This window comes from Zosterops lateralis (genome assembly GCF_965231275.1).
Source record: "Zosterops lateralis genome assembly, chromosome: 6".
Classification (NCBI taxonomy): Eukaryota; Metazoa; Chordata; class Aves; order Passeriformes; family Zosteropidae; genus Zosterops; species Zosterops lateralis.
In genome coordinates, this window is record NC_139761.1 from 33,282,821 (window position 1) to 33,303,054 (window position 20,234).

Genomic DNA, 20,234 nt, shown 5'->3' on the forward strand with positions numbered 1-20,234 from the left:
AGATGCTACACTGTCAATTCTGAGCTAAACATAAAGTATGAAATATTATTTTACCTTGGTGAGCCAGCCTTTCACAGTAGGTTTAGCATCACTGTGAGGAACACCAACAGGACCACTCACTTGTACTCTCAGGATACTCTGCAGGACATGAATCCACTCCTCCAGGATGTTGGGAGAGTCTGCTGTCAGGAAGTAGGTTCTCTTTTCTGTCACAAGCTGGAAGGAAAAGGAGGGACAAATTATAAAGCTGCACACCTAAAAACCGTTTCTTCAGTTGCTGAGTTTCTTTATCCCATATAGATTTTTTTTTGGTCATTCAGGAGAGATTTTTTGAGGGTAAGAAAAAAGGGGCTAATCCTCAAAGCCCAAGTGAAAAAAACAAAGATGAATCAAATTCTCATAAGCTTTCTTGCTGTTTTGTTGGATACTGTGTCTTTGTGTCCTCTCTCATCCTTTCTTGTTTCTCAGTGCTGCTGCTAGTTTTTAATTTCAAAGGTGACTACATAAATGTGGGGTTTTGCTGCCTTCACTTTGTATTGTATTTTGCCTTCACTGCCCTGTGACTGAGAGGAAAGATGCTATAAATCTAACAGCACTGGGCCTTAGCAACTTCAGTTCTGTAAGGGCAGAAGGTATCTCACAAGCTAAGCCATGTACTTTTCAAAGTATGAAAGAAACTTTAGTGCTGCCTTTCTAATTAAGTCAATAATGACTTAAAAGTGAACCCAGTGATGGACTAATTTCTAGTATTTTAGAACTGAAATTCTAAAAGGAATCGAACTACTCAGATGTTTCTTTAAATCCTCCGGGCATATAAAGTCAGGCTGGAGATCTTGTGAGAGAAGTCTCTCAGAAAGATTCCAGGTACTAGATGGTTTTAATTGTTGTAAGAATCATTTTCCCCCACAGATTTCAAACTCTAACTTCTGCAAAAAAGTGTGTAAAACACACTTTATGGTGTAAAACAAGACTAAGATAAACACGAATTTCTTTCAGTTTCAAAAGGGTATATTTGGGTTACAAGTCACCTCTTTCCTCATTATTATTTAGACTAACTGCCTGTTTTGTGCCAGGAAACAGAGACCAGATAAAGTTAGCTCATATCACTTGAGACACACAGTACCATTCAGTCTGATTTAAGTGCTCCCTCATCCAGCTACTGAGTATATGGTTATGTGCAGGATAAAAAAGCAATCCCTACCTGGAATGTTTGGGACCCTTCACCCCTGACAATTTGGCATGAAGAATTCAGCTCCAGCTGCCCTTGTGGTTTGCGGATAACATCACTCTGAGGAAAAAAAAGCAAACAATTTTTTCAGTAGGAAACCTCAGACAGGTCTTAGATTACTTAAATATAGCATAATATGCACGTGCAGGTTGGAGTCTGCATTCATGAGCTAGAAAGGACAGCCTAAGATTGTCAGGTGAAATACAAGACTGTGGGATCCTGTTGCAAAAGTCTCCTCAATAGTGGCAGACAATATAACAAGGGCAGTGATAATAAGTGCTGTCTTATGGAGTTCAGATTGGACATTATGATTAATAAAACAAAAGCAAGCCCAAACAAACACCAACAAACCAAACCCTTCCCAAGTGGGAAGAGAGTACAACACACAATAGGTACCAAGACAGTGGCTGAATTTCCACCTTTGGAAGTTTTCAAGGTTCAGCCAGACACTTGTTAAGTGATAAGTTTATTAATAATAACTTTGTTCTTTGTTTGATGTATATAGTGCATCTCTCTAATGTTTGTAATGCTTTTCAAAACAGTGACATGTCTAACCAAAAGTGTTTTTTCAGTATATTAATTTTCTCTGTGTCTCTAGAGGGGAGGAAATGTATCCCAGTGACTTACCGGGGACTTGTAGTACATGATTTGTCTGTTTCTGAGAACAAACCATCGTCTTTTCCATGTCTTTACCTGGCTGCCCATTTTCAGCAAGTAGCCTGATTTCTCCATGGGTTCCTGGAGGAGAGAGCCAAGAGGAGAGCAGGTCATCTTGCACCTCTCAAAATACAAATTAAAGTGTGGTGAAATCGAGCCCAGACATTTGCTGCATCTCCCATAATTTTCTGCTTTATTTAGTAGCAGCCATCAAAGATCATCAAAGATGAACAATCACTGATTGCTTGGTGCACTGTAAACTTATTTCTCTTCATACTGAGGCACTGGTTTTCCAAATAAAAATGAAGGCTGTCTCTACACCATGATTAGACTCCTGTTCCTTGTCTGTTTGAGCTCTTACATTGGAGAGTACAGACTTTAATGTTGCCTGTTTTGATTTTTTTTCTTTTCTCATTCCTTCCTCTGAATTTCCAAAATTATTTTGTCTCAAAAGTGTAAGGCCATCATTAAGGTAGAATACAACTACAGGAAACCAATATAGGTCATCAGGAAAGAATAGAGTCCTTGATGCTTATACAGAAGAAGGTGCAATTTCTGCACCTTCTTCTGAAGCACCAGATGGTGTCTTTTGATACCAATCAGTAGCTCAGTCTGTTAGAGCAGGAGGATTATTCAATATACTGTAGTTTTCTCTTTTTAAGGCCAAGCCTCTGTTTGCACCCCTTTGCAAGTGTAGCATAGCAGTTACAGTGCAAGACTTACAGTGCAGATTCCACCATCAGTGGAATAGGAAGATGTTCGCTGTAGCTTGTGTTCTGGCTCTGAATAGTCACCATCCAAGGAGTAGGCATCAGGAGGGATGGCATAGTCACTCTCAGAGCTCAGTGAGGACACAGACACACCTGTTCAAAATAAAGGAAGGAATAAGAGTCATGGCTAGAAAAAAGCATGCACTGAATATTGTACGCTCCAAAAAAGTTTCTGCATTCACCATTAAGGCTTCTTTTTGGTTCAAGAAGGACAAATCAGATCAGACTTTGGAAACTCAAACCCCACTAATGTGACTTATGAGGCCTTTTTTTATTTCCCTAGGAAGACAAGTAGTGAAAAGTGAGTTTTGGATACTGACAGTGAAATAAATTTATTGCTCAATAAAATCAGATTAAAATATATATACAAAACCAAAATCAACAGAGTCGTCATTTGAAGGAGAGACAGCTTGTTTTCATCTGGGAACATCCATTATAAAGTCTCAATTCCTCTGACTTCAGCTAAAGAAAAGGCTTCTTCACTAGCAATGGGCTTTGCTTTCTGTGAATCTTTTAACACAGGTATGTGGCAATGCACAGGCACATCTGCCAATGCATCGCAACAGAAGTTAAGACTACATGAAATATGACTCTATTTCAGAGACAACCAACAAAATTTGGTTGTCTCTAAAATAGAGTTGTATTTCATGTTGTCTCCGTGGTAACAAAAATTCCATTCAATAACCAGTTTAGCCCTAAAAGGAGGCAAGAAAAATAGTCCTAATCAGGACTCAAAGTACCTGATGTCTCTCAAAGATAGACGAGATGTACTTACTGATCAAGAAATTACCAGTCAATGACAAAGACAAAAAAGCATTCTCTGTATTCTGTCAGTATTTGCTTCCAAGGAGAAGTCACAACAAAAGTATGGATGACTGGATATGTGATGAATTTGGGAGGGCAATCCTTCCCACAATCTTAGTTTAGCAATTGCCTGAATGGAAAACTATCAGCAGTAAAAACCATCTACAAGAACAGGTTTTCACTGTTGCTACTGCTGACGCTCGCACACATTCTGGGAGAACCCCTTGTGAGCATCACTCTGGCTGAGCATTTGCCTGTCACTGATGATGCTGTTCAGGAGATCTTGGCCCTGGTGACAGAGTTCATCCTGCTCAGTAGCAATATTCCACTATAAAATCCCACTTTACCTCTCTTCACAGCACGAGGGCTGCCTGGCATGCTGGCTTTCCTGTTCTCAGATCCAGCAGTAGAAGTCCTGAAACTGGCATGGGAGCCACAGTCATCATCAGAGCCTGAAGACTCATCTAAGAAAGGCACATTGCTGATCTGTGTGGCTTTCTGGAAAACAGACCTGTATGGTTAGCATGTGAGAGAAGAGTTTCCCCAGGACAATCCCTCCCCAGTCAGGAGACAGACCAACCCATGCCCTTCATTTCCACATTGCCTTGCCCACTTCTGCCCCAGGGTTTCTCAGTTCCTCCCCCTCTAGTCTGAAAACTTCCAAATGGACTCTCTAATCTTATCTGTTTGGGTCTCCTCTGGTTACACCCTCCTATTCTTCCACGAGTCTTGTGTTCCATTTCATTCCTTATGCTACACCCACTGTCACCTCTAGGTTTCATAGTGCACCACTGCAATTTCCTGAACCAAAACTTGTTGCAATGTTCTATGTTCTTAAATATGCTTAACATTTGATACTCTTCCTTATTCTTTTGATGTCCAGTACTTCCTGACATACTCTAATTTTCTTTCCTTCACTGCAGAGTTCCATCCTGTTTTGTCTCAAATTGCTAGCAGCCCTGGACCATGCTTTCCACAAGAGGAAAAGTAAGGTAACTGCTTACCCCCTTCAGTGTAGTGTAGACTGGCACCGAGACATTTCTATAGATGAGATAGGTAAATGGCCCAGAAGTTGAACACGAGAAATTGGAAACTGAGGAAATTCAGAAAAAAAGCAAGAGAGCAAATAATACAAACTGGTGAAAAGGAGGAGGTTTTAATGGAGAAACATACAGAGAACTGCCATTCTGGACAGTCTGGCCTCAGAAAGGCCAGGAGATGTGTTGTTAATTCCATACAATTTCCAGAGACAGCTGCAATGTTCCCTCCATTTAGCCTGTAAGACACCTTACCCACTCGGTGCTCCCCATGGTAAAATGCAATCTGGTGTTCCCTGTACAAACAGAAAAAAGCCCTAACAGGCAAAGGTGATGGTGAATCAGAAGACTAAAAATAGGCCACAGACATGCAGAGGCAGAAGACTGGCTGCAAAACTGATGGAGGAGAAAATGGAATCCCTGAGGATGTCCCTGAAATTAGAAGCACAAACAGCCCAACACCAACCATCCCCAAAATAAGATATCCCCTCCTCCCCTCCTTTATGAAGCCTACCTATGAGGTCAAATTTACTTTGAGAACAGGCAAGGAAATAAAAAAAATGCGAACAGCTAGAAGCTCAGGTCCCACACTGTCACCATGAACTCCCTCTAAGGATGGATCTAGTCTAGAACTTACAGCAGCTGGAAGAGTCATTCACCATGGCCACTTCAGACAGCCTCATGCCAGACTTGGCCACAGCATAGATTCGGCTCTCCTGGAAAAATAACACCAGGAACAACAATGATCAGGCAAAAACGTTATTCTTACATACAGAAATGCCCATATCACAGAATCACAACACAGTCACACCTCTGGGCAGGAAGGAGAGGCTCTCTAAGAAAGATAGCCGAATTCCACCATATGTTGTGTGAATGACCATTAATGGAAACGTGTTACTATGTGCAAATTCCCAGGTATAGAACAATTCACTGAGTCATCGGCTACAAAGGATGCCCATTCCGTAATAAGGGAATGAAAGAAATGCCTGGAATGATCTCAGTAAACCTGTGTCTCAGTTACAACAACATACAAAGCTTTCAGTTCAAAGGATCTCCAAGTGCTTCACGAATTGATAAAAATTCCAGAGGGGGAACCCAACTCTGTATCTAGATGCAGAGTTATGACTAAGACATCAACCAGTGTGAAGTGGATAAACCCCAAAGCTAGGAAACCTCTCAGTGCTCCTTAAAGCATACAACCAAAAATCACTATGAAATAATACACATAATCATATACATGAAAGTTCCTAAGATTGCAAAGTCAAGTACACCAAAAAATTTGTAAGACGTAAGAATTAACAATGAGTGCTTGACTTTGAAGATTCAATAAATCACTTGTGTGCCCATGCCTTTAAAAAAGCAAATGAAAACAGATTACTCTCTTTTGATACTACATTTATTTCCACCAGATTTGTCAAGTTTGGCATGTTTAGGAACACAGTTGATAGAGTCCCTTGGGAGTTAGTACTGATGGACAAAAAATGCAGCAAGACTGAACATTCTTCAAGAAGGAAATCTTTAAGGTGCAGGAGCAGGTCATCCCCATGTGTTGAAAGATGAGACAGTGAGGAAGACCAGCCTGTCTAAACAGAGAGCTTTGGCTGAACTCAAAGTTTGTGACCTTTGGAAGATGAGACAGGTGACTCAGGGGGGCTACAAACACACCATTAAGTCATGCAGGGAAAAAATTAGGAGGACCAAAGTCCAACTAGATCTTCACCTGCCTACTGCAGTAAAAGACAATAAAAGACTTCTATAAATACATGAGAAAAAAAGAAACAAATAGAGAGAATATTAAGAAGAAACAAATAGAGAATACATGAAACAAAAAGGGAATCTCCATCCTTTATTGGATATGAGTGGGAAACAGTGTCAAAGGATGAGGAAAAGGGAGAGGTACTCAATGCCTTCTCTGCCTCAGTCTTTGATGATAAAACCAGTTGCTCTCCAGATACTCAGACCCCTGATCTGGAAGACGTGGATGGGCAGAATGAAGCCCCCATAACCCAAGGGGAAATGCCCAGTGACCTGCTTTGCCACCTGGACACACACAGGTCTGCGGGGCCAGGTGGGATCCACCCCAGGGTACTGAGGCAGCTTCAGAAGAGCTCACTGAGCCACTGCCCATCACTTACCTGCAGCCCTGGTCACCTGGGGAGGTCCCAAGTGATGGGAACCTGGCAAATGTGGCACCATCTGCAAAGGCCAGGGAGGATCTGGGGAGCTACAGGCCTGCCATCCTGACCTTGGTGCTGGGGAAGGTCGTGGAGCAGACCATCCTGAGTGCCATCACACAGCACACAGGACAACCAGGGGACCAGGCCCACACAGCATGGGCTTGTGAAAGGCAGGCCCTGCTTTACCAACCTGATCTCTTTCTATGACAAGTGACCTGCTCAGTGGATGAGGAGAAGGCTGTTTTTTCCATCCTAAACAATTCTAGGACTAAAAAACAATTCAGCTATCTGACCTCACAAGTAACTGCAGGAAAAAACAACAGGATACATACATTCACTTTACCAAAGGTTTTCAAGAAATTTTCCTAACAGCAGGAGCATACCATGAGATAGGAACACTGAGATCTAATCCGTGTATCTATTCTAGTATCCACAGCTTTTTCTGACTCTGGAACTCTCTGGTCTGGTCCACTGCATTTATGATTCATTTATCTATCTTAAACACATGACAACAGATCTAAGGATTAACTTTTAATGACCCATATAATGATAAACCACAATGCAGTACATTTTGACTTTCATTTTTATTCCTAGGACTGTTTTTTTCAATGGATTCTTTTCCCCATATAAACAATTGAAAAAAAAATTGTCAACAGAACCACCTACTCCATGAAGTCAAACTGTCCAACTTGGTGGTTCAGGAATGTAACCTGTGATTGCTTACAGGTAAAAATTCATTGAGACCAAGAGCTGTAGCCTAACTACTGTGCACAAAAATAAGCAGCACCTCTCATACTGTTGTCCTTGCATTTCTTACCCATGATGGGAATCGGTGCAGCGGTGGTGTGGGAGGTTTACATCCTGGGTCAAGTGTGCCAGCCTCAGAACTCAGAGCTTCTCTCTGCTCTGCAGGTAAGTGGTGCATTCCCTCACATGTTTCAGCTTCTCCCCTCAGCAGGCCACATTCTGTCTCCATCTTCTCCATTACTCCATCATCATCAATGTCTGTCTCCTCCACATGCCCACAGCCAACTGGAGGGTCGGTTATGGGCTGGAAAGTGCTAGTCTCTAAGTGCATTATACGATGGAAAGAGTTAGCCCCTGACTGTGGCTGGCTGTGATGTCTCTTGGCTAGATGGATACTGTCTCTTGGTGTATTGGGTGTTCGTATTTTTGGAAAGGTCATACTACTCCCAAGGCTGCACTCCCTCCCTGGATAGAAGGAATGTGCTGTAACAGCTGATGTTGACACAACCAGAGGTGGCTCAGCAATTTGGAGACGGCCCTCAAGCATGCTCATTATTTCTCCTGAGGAAGAGGAGTCCAGCCGGCGGGAGTGGAATCTGGCACTCAGATCATCAGAGAAGCACGTGCCATCCAAACCCACTTGTGGCAAGGTGCTCATAGCATTACAGTTCCCTTCCAAAGATGATTGGAAAGTCAAAGCTTCAAGAATTCTTGTGGTCTCAGCTGGAGGGTCCAGTGAAATGGGACCAGAGCACCCTAAACCGTGTTCAGAACTTATGGTTGGAAATACACTTTTTTTTGTGGAGAGATTCCAGCCTGATGGGTCAGATGTGAGCTTCAGCATGCTCTGGGAAAGCAGAGATTTATCCTCTCCATTCTCAGTAAAGGTGTCATTGGCAAGGACTATGTCTGTTGAAGAGAGGACATGTTTGGAAGGTCCTGTCTGACACACCTCTCTGAAACCAGGTGCAAGGAGCACAGATTTCTGGTCTATCTTCTCAGCAAAAGAGGATTGGGACGCTCGGGGCTTCAGGGAATCACAGCTCCAAAGAGACTCAAAGGCAGGAATGCTGGTCATATCTACAAGGAAGGAGAAGAGAGGGTTAAGGCATTCAAACACTTCAATGTCTTCAGTGTTCCTTCCTAGTGTACATTCAGCTGTACATTTCAACAGCACCCTGGCCTGTTTAGGACTACACAGAATGAAAAGGAGCTGGCTGGGCTCCTTTTGTTATGACTAAAGTACAGAAGAGATGAATAGAAAATGATTAATCACTGTTTCTGACAAAAGTGAAATTATTAAGGGGTTCCTAATGAAATTAGGCAGCACATTTGAAATTTACAGAACAAAGGTTTTTTCCCAGACAAAAAAGCAAACAGAATGCTGCAGATAGGCCAGAAAAAGTAATGTATCAGTAGTACAGGAGTTCTGGCCTAGGAACTTCCTACTGAGAGCAGAAGCTGGAAGTGTATATGGAGAGAAGGACAGCTTTACCTTGCATTATTTTGTATAGTCCTTTCTGGAATGTGAACAGCCAACCAGGAGATGGGACACTGGCCTAGGCAAGCCTGCAGTCTAATGCAATATAGGAGTTTTTATTCTTATCTATATAATTATGCCTCTTCTCTTAAAACATGAGAAGGAAGTGCACCTATCCACACAACACTTTGTCAAATATATTGAAGTGGGCAGAACACTGCTTAGCATGGATTTTGACTTTAGCTGACCTATAGTGATTTAACTCATCAAATAATCTGGTGTGATTCCATCCATTCCCAGGGGCTAGATGGGGCTTCCAGCAAAGGTACAGAGACCTTTTTAAATATTACAGCCATCAGGGAGTTTACTCAATGTTCAAGAATTTCCCTAGAGCTCTTTGTTATCCATTTGTGTTATATGACCAACACAGTGCTTTATGTCACAAAGTTTTATAATAGTTTACATGGTTTTGCTGTAAAATCTTCCTTTTTTTAGTTCTTTCCCTGCTCTTTCAGTTGCAATGTTAGAGGATGACATAAAAGATAGATCCCAGATTGACTCCATTGTCCTTTGTCTACTTAGTACCTACACTTTATAATTATTATACTTTCTTCTTTTCCATAATTATTAAAGATTACCTCAGGTTAGATTACCTCTAATTTCCACCAAATAGCAGCTTTAGAATACGAGAAAGTGGAGGGAAAATTTGGAATGGCACAGGATGTTTGATTGACCTTGGCATTTACATTTATTTCAGTCTGACTGAAAAAGAACCAAATCATTGGATGCTTTGGAAATTGCAAAATATGGGTGAGCATGACTCTGCACAGCTATTGCTGAAAATGCTGCCTGAACATCAAACTCTATGGGTATTGATTAACCACCCATGGGATTTACAAGGAAATAGAAACAAACCGAAGACACAAAGTTACAGAGGGAAGAGCAAACAGCAGAATAAATTACTATTGATAGTGGAGAGGATGAAACTTGCTCTTGGAAACAGCTGAGAAAAAGATAATAATGAGAGCATGACCTTGGCACTTGATTCACATGGAACTGAATGTTAGCAAAGCTAATGCATAACAATGGCACACACAAATCCTGGCACGTATTTTCTCCTGACCCAAAGGTAAATCATTAGTGTAGACTGAAAAGAAGCCATTCATTTTAAATATTACTGGTATTTTTGCAGCTTCCTAGAAGTGACAGGAGACTAAGAAGAAGCTGTTTCTATTAGTATAGCAAGCAAGAAGAGATTTGTCTCCCTGCAGAGGCCTCTGACTTCAGCCTGGCATAGTGGGACTGCTGAGGGATAAGAGGAGAGGGTAGTGCTGTTTACTGCCCAGAGAGCTGAGATCCAGAGAACACTTAATACCAGATTATTAACGCAGCTTACCAGGCATTCTCTTTTTGTGAACAGTCAGAGCCAGAGGGGATGAGAAAAACCTAGTCATAAAGCATTTCACCAGAAATGTGGTGGGATTTAGAAGGAATTTTGCCCTATTCCCTTGCTGTGGAGTAATAGGAATGCCAGAAAGACTTCTGCAGGAAAGAAACGTCCCCTGCCCACGTGCCTAGTGAAGTTCTGGAAACAAGCTCATCTTACTATGACCAAACCAAGCTAGTTAAAAAATAAAAAAAAAAAAGGTTAAGAGAGAATTTCTTTTTTAAATTATGCTACAACAAAAGGTACTGAATTCAAGCCTGGAGACCAAAGTTTTCCATCTGGCCACCAAAGAACTGCAAAAACCCAAAACACCATAAGCAGTTTTCTCCAACCCACAGCACAAGAGGAACTCAGCTCCTAATGGGAGACCAAAGAGCTGCTGCCTTGGCTCATTCAGTTACTCAGCTCACATGCCAGCAGAAGTTCTGTGGGGATGAGAATGATTCACATGTGGAGGTACACTGAAATACATCAGGGACTTCTCCCCTGCAGCACTGAAGTGAATGGAGAGTTCTACTACGTATTTCAATGAACGCCTCTAACTCACGAGCTCAATGGCTTATTTTAATGGCAAATGCAGATTCTTAAAAAAAAAAAAGTCTATACTTCATTGTTGGTGGGAAAACAATTAAGAGTTAAGGCAGGCAAGCATATTATTCTCATCTTAAAATGGATCTGGCTAAGGAACAGAGCAACTTTACTGTCTGCTGTCACAAGTTTTAACTTCTGACAAAGTTAAGAATACAACCCAGGAATGTCATCTTCCACTCTTGTGGTGGTTATTAGGCTACAGTGCCAGCTGAACACATTTACCTTGCAATGTATCCTGAAGAGCTTCAATCTGCTCCATCAGTCTCTGATTACAGTTTTTCAGGTGGTAATTTTCTAGCTCAAGCTATGAAACAAGAATAATAAAAACTGCAAAATAATGCAAAATTGTGAGCACATGTGATCCACTAGACAGAACATGCCTTCATCTTTATTACTTTCAAGTTTCTTAACAAGGAAAAAAAAGATGGTCACCTCAAGATCACAGCATCACTAGACAACCCACTTAAAATATTTTGCTGTGCTTTCTCAATCAGCCTCTATATGAACTACTGGCATTTCTGAAATAAGCCTTTAAATCTACTTCCCTGCTATTATAAGCCCTGCTATGACTTATAATTTACTCCTGTTGCAGAAATAACGCTCATGAAAGAGAGAATCAAAAAAACATTACCCAGAAGGAGCATTTTTTCCATCTCACCCTGTACGTAGTAAAAGATGACCCCATGGATCCAGAGGACCAAAGAAAAAAAGCAAAAAGCAAACCAACATTAAGCCTGCATTTACATTTCCAGTTAGGGCATGAGAGATTCTCTGCAGATTTGCCTTATGCCTTTACTTTAAGAGTCTCAGCATCCATTTTTAAACACAGTAGTGCTACACCCAGACAGACTTCCCTCTTGAGGGAATCACCTGTGGTGCTGTCTCGAGTAACCCACTGGCACCACAGATGCCAGGTTCTCCAAATGGCAGTGATCCACTTGTGCATGCTGTGCACCTGGAATCAGGATCTGGCACAAACCTCACTGCTAGTAAAGACACAGTGTGAGTATATGGTCCTGCATTCACAGCAGGTCACACCAAATCAAACCCTCTGCTTCCTCCTTTGTGCTGCACCAGTCAGTAACCTAAATACACCTTAACTGATCTCATACAGGGAAGAGAAGCAGCACAGCAGCTCAGTGGATTATCTAGGCAACCTAATGACATTACAAAGTCCATCATAACATATTCAGTGCCCACAAAGACTGCTTCTCCCAACTCCAAAAAATTCTCTTTCCGTCATAAACTTGGAATTATATATTTTTAACTTGGAATAAAATACCAGACAGCCCACTCACAGCTGAAAACTACTACTCCATCTTTAAAACCGCATGCTGACCCTCTTTGTTTCTCTAGAGGGTAGGCCAAGATAGAGGCATAAATCCACAGGATGGATAGAACAGGGAGGCAAGATACAAAAAATACTGAGCAGTAGGAAAACAACATTAATGAGAGATGGCAAATTACAGAAGAGCAAAAGGACATGTTTGTGTAACAGGTGCTCTGTCAGAAAGGAACAGAAACTGCATCCAGAGAAAAGAAGGAGAGATGAAAGAAAGCTAGGTGAAAGTCACTTGTGACTAGTCAATCTTCAGAAGATGCTTTTGGGCATTGGTGATTTCACAGTCATTTACAGTTTTCCCAATAAGGTAAATAGCCCTTGGTAAGAGTGATGACCCCAGCCCCAGAACTAAGTATGTGCAGGGCCAAACAAGCAGAATGCCCCTGTGGCAGACTGATTGCCCCCAGACTGTTGTCCTACACAGGAACCCCCTGGCTGTGCAGCCACTGTATTTACTCACATACCTTGAAACCTGGCAGAAATCCAGAGACTTACCTCCCTGAGCTTAAATGTCACCCACTCTTTGATCTTGGCAGCTTTCTCTTGAACAATTTTGGCTTCCTCAGTCCTCAGCTGTTTCTGTGCCAAAAAACCAAAACCAACGCATTAGGAGAGTACAACTAACTGTTCTCAGTGAGTTACTGCATCAGGAATGACTGAAACACAGAAGCTCACACTCCAGACATAAGATTTAAGACTGCTACTTGGATACAATTATTCAGCTGGCCTCTGGGAAAAAATCGAACTCTAAGTTGTCTTACATGGTCCCTAGAGTTAAATTCAGAGGCTTGTTTCAAAAGTTTGTTGTGGAATAGCAAAATCCAGGCCAGGTAACAATGGGCCACCTGCCACAGTTTGAGTAGGGTCTGCAATGTTTTCTGTTTCAGATGGTTTTGCAATGTTGCTGTTTGCTGTTGAGCATCTGTAGTGTTCCCCCAGCCTACACACACATTATTGGCCAAAGGTAATAAGAATGAAGCGGTGCCTATTAGTGATTCATAAAACATCAATCATTCCAAGCAAAAGGGATTCAATTGCTGTAAACACGAGTCTAGAGCAGAATCTTTCAAGGTGCACAAGATGCAAATACCAACAACATATTTAACACATACAATATTCTCATTGAAAAAGCAAATTTAAAAAAAAAAAAGCTCCACAGCCTGACCTTGAAAAACACTAAGATCTGCTGAGAGGATTTCAGATGTTGTAAGTGGTTGTATGTTTACATATCCATTAGAACAGGTTCTAGAGCACACAAAGGTGTTATGGTAATACTGTTGATTTGCACAATGACCATTGTTACCCCAAGTATCTCCTTTGGTAATATTGTACAGCATTTTTGCAGCTGTGTTTTCTCAGCTGTTTTTTTAACTTTTCTGGAAATTTCCTTTGAAAGATGCTGAATTAACACTGTGATCACCTGAAGCTTTCTGCTTTAGCTTCTGTGTGGCTTCATCAGAAGCCTATCATCTACATAATTATTTAAACAACTGCAAGAAGAAATCAGTTCTGGGAGCAGTGGAGGGAGAGAAAGAGGAGGAAAATATGCTGCATGGCCCATCAGTCCTGGTTTCTCCAATTAAGGGGCAAAGATAATGCCTTCTGGTAGCAGTTGGTGGTTTCCCTGTTACACTGTTTTTTCTGAAGTAAAAAAATACCAGTAATTATAATTATAAAAAATGTCAGTCCTTCCCTCCACTTAAAATTTTTCACACTGATAAACAGACCACACAAAATTCCCCACATTTTAACATCACTTTTAATCCACATGCTATTTATCACTACAACGGCACATTTAAAGGCTCTTATTCAAGTATGTTTGTTGACTTTAAAATAGGCCCTAGCAACACAATAGGCGGTTTAATATTCATAGTTGAGCATAATGAAATAAAAGCAATCAAATCAGACTTCAAGAAGAATATTTATTTAGATTTTTTTTTCCTTTTATATGAGTATGTGTGCTCCCAATCATCAGCTCTCAAACTCTGCAGGAGTTAGAATACTAGATGTGTTTATAGATCTGAAACGATCTGGCACATATGGTAGATTTACCATCTGCAAATATCCATCACATGGGAACTGACTTTGAATCCCCAGTGACCTGGACTTGTCTTGGAACAAGGTCCAAGAGGTAAAAGATTCCAATTATTGCACTACGTGAAGTGCAATGCCAAGATTTTATTTAGGGTTCTAAAGCAGAATAGTGACACGATGACTGCATTGTCACCACGCTTAGTAAGCCCTGCCTCTAAGCAGAACCAATTCACTATTGGTGAATATTCACTATTGGTGAATAGAGGTTCTGCCTCTAAGCAGAACCCACACTATTGTGTGGTCCAGACATGATCTCAGTGTTCTCTCAATGATGCTCTGAACTCCATGGCTCTTCCCACCCCAGTGAAAACAAACAGCATGCCTTACAGGGACCCTTAGCAACCTCCTAGCCCTGCCACCATCTCATCCCATTCTAAAGCCAAACCAGTGACTCTGATAACCAGTATTTCTTGTCTGAAATTGCCAAGCTTTGGCTTTCATTTCTAGAAACTCATTTTGCCTCTTGTTGCTGGAACAAGATTTCTACTAACAGTCCTTGAACTAGGTGGCAATTAGTTCAATGTAACTCTAATGGTTTTTGGTTTTGTTTGGGTTTTTTTTTTGTTTTGTTTTGGTTTTTTTTTTGGTAAAGCTCCACTTCTATTTAAGTTATTTACTTAGCAACACATAAGAATCCCTCATTCCTCATATAAAAACAACAGAGCACAACCTTTACTAGAACTGAAATACAAACCCTGCTGTAGATGTAGCACCTTCCTTCCAACAACTGAAAAAGGAAGAGACTAAGAACTATCCATACTGATAAACAGCTGCTCTTTTGTAATGAGATCTGACAAGAGATGAGCTATGCTAAAGGACTGCTGAAGACTGGGAAAATATCCTTCCCAAGAAGCAGCATGAACAGAGTCAGAGATGGGTTACACAATGGTTTTGCAAGGTAATCATTATGCCAAAAAGCCAGAGGAGCACTGCGACCAGACTGTAGCATTACAATGTAGAGTCTCAGCACTAACATAAGGAAGCCCTTTAGGCACATGGACTGATCTCCAATAATGAAAAGACACTGGCCGTTGAAGCTGAGTGGATGTTTTGTCTGAAAAAGAGGATCTTGTACTGGGCTGGGTATAACCTTACAGCTGATCTGGAGGCAACTGAGAGACTAACCTGTAATGAGACATAATCTGTATCTTTGAAATATACATTACAGAATCCATCTAACTCATGAAACCTACAGGCCTCCCTGTATAAAATATACACCTGTTTTGCTAGCTGTGCTTCCAATTTGTCAATCAGATCCTCCTTTCCTTGTATTGTGCACATCAGCTCCTGGTATTTCCTGTGCAGGGTGCTGTCAGATTCACCAGTCTTCATGTTGGCTAGTTTCATCTTCTCTTCCATAACTCTGACCTGTAATAGTAATCAAAAGGAAATTGAATAAACTCAAAAAACAAAACAAACCAATGCAAATCAAGGAGCTGGTTGTATATTGGTAAGACAATGAAAATAAATGAGAATATTTGAGGGTTTCTTATTTTTTAAGTCAGGAAATGAAAAATAAAACATTAAAAACCACAACACCCTTCAGGTCACAGTTAGTTTACACTCACATTTGTGAAAGGAACATTGTCCAGTCATTTGTAATGCTGAAGTAGTAACAGATGCAAACTGAACCATGAACAGATAAACACATCATGGGTTGTGAGATATTACAATCAAATTATTAATCAAAGAGGCCATACAGGCACTGTAGTCTCCATACACATACAAGCACAGTACATCCCACCCTTCTTTGCAATATCACAGCCAGTTTTTTACCTCATTCACTACCAAGGTATATAACGCAAACCCCTGGCCATTTGCTTCAGATTAAAATTTCTATAGGAAAATGAACTACGGAGGTCCTTCATCCTCCTATCCGTAGTTTAAGACAGTGTTTTGGCAACTCCTGTCTTTCTGCCAAGTCTCCAGATCTGCTGAGGAGTTGCAATGTTATATACTTCAAAAGATTTGCCTGTCTTTGAGCTCCTGCCACTGCCAAGATTTCTTCATCTCAGCAAGAGATAGATCACTGCAGTGCTCCTTTGCTACAGACAAAGTTTCAATCCACTAAAATCCAGTGGCTACTGAAGCATTTCAGGTTTTTAGCAATTTTTTTAAATCTCTTTGCATACTTCAAAACCTTTGTCTCTCAATGATGCCGCTCCATTTTACCATTACCTCATTCTATTACAATGGATTATAAGACTTCATTTCTAAAGACGAATGGAATCCCTTCAATTTAACTCAAATGTACTAATTGCAGCATTTGATGATGGGAAAATCTCTGATTCCAACACATCTCAGAGAAGCTAAATCTGCAAAGGAAACAACTCTAAATACCATAAATTTAGCATGAACTTCAAACCAGAAAGACAGAATGCAGGCAGCAATCTGAGCACTTCACAGAGTCTGTGCAACAGGGTTAGTCACACTCTGTTGAGCAGCCTACACTTCATACTTGCAGAAGCTGTGTTTTGTCCTCCTGTCTGCCTGTATTAGGCAGAGAAGCAAACTGCCTCTTCCTCATACTGAATCAGAAAGGTAAGCACCCAACATCCGAGCCAGAAAACTAAGCCTGCTGAGTCGGATGTGCTTTCATTAGAGTTTAGGGTGATTATAGTAAAAAGAAATGGCCCCTCCTTCCTGTCTGATGCCCAAATGCTGACTCTGTACTAGAGGCTCAGTGACGGGACTGCAAACATGTGATTTCCTTAATTGAGGTTGGCAGCTACAGGGAGTCCATTGAATTAACAAATCCAACCCCCTAGACTCCTGGAGAGAAAGATAACAAGGGATTTTGCACTTGATGTGGAGCCCTCTCATTTGTTGGCTGCCTCTCATTCATGGTGAATGTACTCATTAGTGGAAGGGAATGGTCCTACTCTTATGCTGTCACTTCTTCAGGCTGTCTCAGGCAGCAAAGTAGCATTTCTCTAGGAACCCTTATCTCTGGATGTGGATAAGGCTGCTGGAAAGACAAACATTATGGGTAGCTATTCTTTAGGACCTGCCAACATATGGCTACAGAACTGCTGGTGGGAGGTGAGTGACGGCAACCCTCGTTTCCGCTACACCTTCCAAGCCAAATTGTCCCTTTCTTGCCCATTCTTGGACCTGGATTTGACTTGTTCTCCATCCTGTCCCTTGCTGTCATTGCATCTTATCATATCCTGGGCACTTTGCCCCCGTCCTGAGATGCCTGCTAGTATGAAACCTTCACTGGCCAGTGGCAATAAGTGTATTTCCTGCTGGTGCTGTCACAGCTGTCACTTTTGCCTGTATTGTGTTACCTTTGCCTGTCTTGGTTGGGTGTGGACTTACAGATACCACTCTCAAGAACAACCCTTGCTCTTCACTGGTAGTTGTTGATCTAGCATAGAAGCCAACAGCATGGTGTCAAGACACAGCATCTTTCCTAGAATTAAGCTGGTTAGTAAAAAATCTTGATGTCAATATCAAACTAGTGTGGAAAAATATGTTCTGCAGACAGAATACCTTTCCAGGTACTCCGAGTTCTTGATTCCCAGTTGATATGTCTCCCAGTGCTTATAACACTGCCTGTTTAGTCCTTCACTTCTGAAATCATCTTTGACAGTCATTCTTGGCTGTGTGGCTTTTATTTCTGCCCTTCAACCCCTGACTTAGTGCTCAGTCCTACAGCTCTTGTCCAGCTGGAGGGAGCTGATTTACTTCAAGCCTTCCCTTCAGCAATGACCTGCAGTGATCCAAGTGCTCAGACCCCCTGGCCTGTCTTGTCTCTTTTGTTTCTATAATTCTCTTTAGAGTGCAGAATGTCTGCTTCCCAAAGGTCTATTATTCTCTATAGCCTGTTCACAAGCTGAAGTCTGCCTCTCTCCTCGTCTCCATTATTCAAGAAGCATAGAAGAACTAGTTTAGACAATATGCCCAATTTTTAGATGATTACAGTAACAGACAATGAATCCAGCTCTTACTGTTTTTCTCCATGGGCTCCTGAGCCAGAGCAGTAATTATTAAAGAGTCCAAAACAAGTGATAAGGGTGTGTCTGCAAAACCTACTCCTTTCACAGAACCTTCTCTACTTGTAGACAAGTCCTCACCAGTACTCTTAAGTATTTGTTTCCTGAGGACCTGCCAAGCAGCCTTATCTTTGTGATTTAATCCTGAGGTCCAACACCCCCTTCCTTTTCCACAACCAAGCCTGCCTATTATGGATGAGGGGGTAAAAGGCCCAGACAGGAAGCTGTAAGGTGCTTGTTTTCACTTAGGGCTCAACATATCCAGGCACCTGTTCAGAGCTAAGGCTCACAAACTCCAAGGCAGACCAGAAAATCCATTCACCACTGTAAATCAATGTTCCCCTAGCAGGGCATGGCACTGCAGATTTCTGTCTGTATGCTAAACTGGAAGGAATTTAGAGTGAGTTAAGTGCTGGACTTGTACCAGAGCCATCATCAAAGAACGTCTTACCTGTTTCTCTGCATCCTCAGCTCTTTGCTCTGCTTCTACCACTCTCTGTTCCAATTCCTGCATCTTCAGAGACAGAAAAGAAAGAAGACGGGGAAAGAAAGAAAGAAAATAAATTAACATCACCTGGAAATTCACGTTTTACTCAGGACTTGTGCAAGCCTAAAGATCTTTGGCATATTTTGAGTTAACTGGACAACTTTGACCAGAAACAAAAAAAAGCCTTTGACCTTTTCCAGTCTTCTGCCCTACTTTGAATACACCGGAACCATTTTCTCATTAGTGAGCTTCATCATTCATTACATGGGTCAAAGGAACAGCCAAAGTCTTGACCTCATCTCTATAATTTACACACCATGGGCTGTCCCTGCAAGGAGCTTGTCTACAGTGCACCATTCTTCTCTGATCTTATTTCAGCTAGGATTCATTCACAATGGTAAATAAATATGAATCCATCTTGGAAAGCTCACAGAAGGTTCTCTATAATGCCACATTATAACCACTGAATACTTTGTTTTGGCTTCAAAAGCATCATATGCTCAAAACTGATAAGACTAACAATGATCTTAATTTTCCTATGCTTCTTTTAATTTTAAAGAGCTTTGCAAACTGACAGTTGTGATTCAACATCTGAACACTGCTGCTATCGAAGTCAAAGGACGCTGAATTGAATTTTATCCTAAATGTTTATAAGTCACTTTATTCTCATAAAATTCAAATGTACCTGGGGTTTTTCTAATAATTTACCACTAGAGCCCTTTTTTGGTGGGTGAGGGAGTTTTTAAAATTGTTTGTTTTTCTTTTAATTTTTTCCTTAAATAGCAAGCTAGTATCTCATTTGATGTTTGCCAAGGTCATCTTCATCTGGCCTGCTTCAACGGGTCTCAGATTTAAGCCCAGTAATACAAAGCCAGCGACACTAAGTTTTATCCAGCAAGTTGCAAAATTTGAAGAATGCTTCATGGAGTTTGCAGCACATACTTATGTTTTACCATGGAAAGAATGACATAGAAGAATCTTCAGAAGACTGAAAGAATTATGCTTAAAGAAGAAAAACTACAAAGGGAACTGAGCTCTTTTTCTCTCCAATGCGTTTTTGATAAAGCACTGGAGCCAAGTATTCAGGTTCGTCACTAACAGGACCAAACGAATATATCTGAAAATGGGACTTATTCCTCTTGGGTTGATCATCCAGAATGGATGTGACAGCATTCCCGTTTCCATTTGCCTTCCTTCATACGGCAACAAGACAAGTCTTCCTTCCATACATGCTCACTGATACAAGAGCAGACTGACCCCTAGCAGCAAACATTGAAAGGCATGTACACACCTCATGTGTGCAGACACACAGACACCTCAGTAGTCACATAATTTAAAAAGCAATGACATAAATTAAAGCCATGAAGATCAAAAC

General features: G+C 41.2%; 1 protein-coding gene across 6 annotated transcripts in view; it reads right to left on the bottom strand.

The window, feature by feature from the left end:
* Positions 1 to 20,234, bottom strand: part of PLEKHH1 (pleckstrin homology, MyTH4 and FERM domain containing H1) — a 54,538-nt gene that overhangs the window by 21,125 nt on the left and 13,179 nt on the right. For 5 of the 6 annotated variants that reach the window (XR_014590395.1, XM_083863783.1, XM_083863785.1 and 2 more), the window contains exons 3-14: positions 18,824 to 18,886; positions 15,593 to 15,742; positions 12,776 to 12,859; positions 11,161 to 11,242; positions 7,491 to 8,500; positions 5,134 to 5,212; positions 4,464 to 4,552; positions 3,807 to 3,957; positions 2,609 to 2,748; positions 1,856 to 1,966; positions 1,202 to 1,288; positions 55 to 216 (exon numbers count right to left, since the gene is read on the bottom strand). Coding sequence is in view for 5 of the 6 variants with exons in the window: in XM_083863783.1 (XP_083719909.1) it covers positions 55 to 216; positions 1,202 to 1,288; positions 1,856 to 1,966; positions 2,609 to 2,748; positions 3,807 to 3,957; positions 4,464 to 4,552; positions 5,134 to 5,212; positions 7,491 to 8,500; positions 11,161 to 11,242; positions 12,776 to 12,859; positions 15,593 to 15,742; positions 18,824 to 18,886 (2,208 nt within the window). In the remaining variant the exon portion in view is untranslated. Of the gene's footprint in view, positions 1 to 54; positions 217 to 1,201; positions 1,289 to 1,855; positions 1,967 to 2,608; positions 2,749 to 3,806; positions 3,958 to 4,463; positions 4,553 to 5,133; positions 5,213 to 7,490; positions 8,501 to 11,160; positions 11,266 to 12,775; positions 12,860 to 15,592; positions 15,743 to 18,823; positions 18,887 to 20,234 lie in introns of those variants that run through there. The other variant, XM_083863787.1, reaches the window with a different exon arrangement.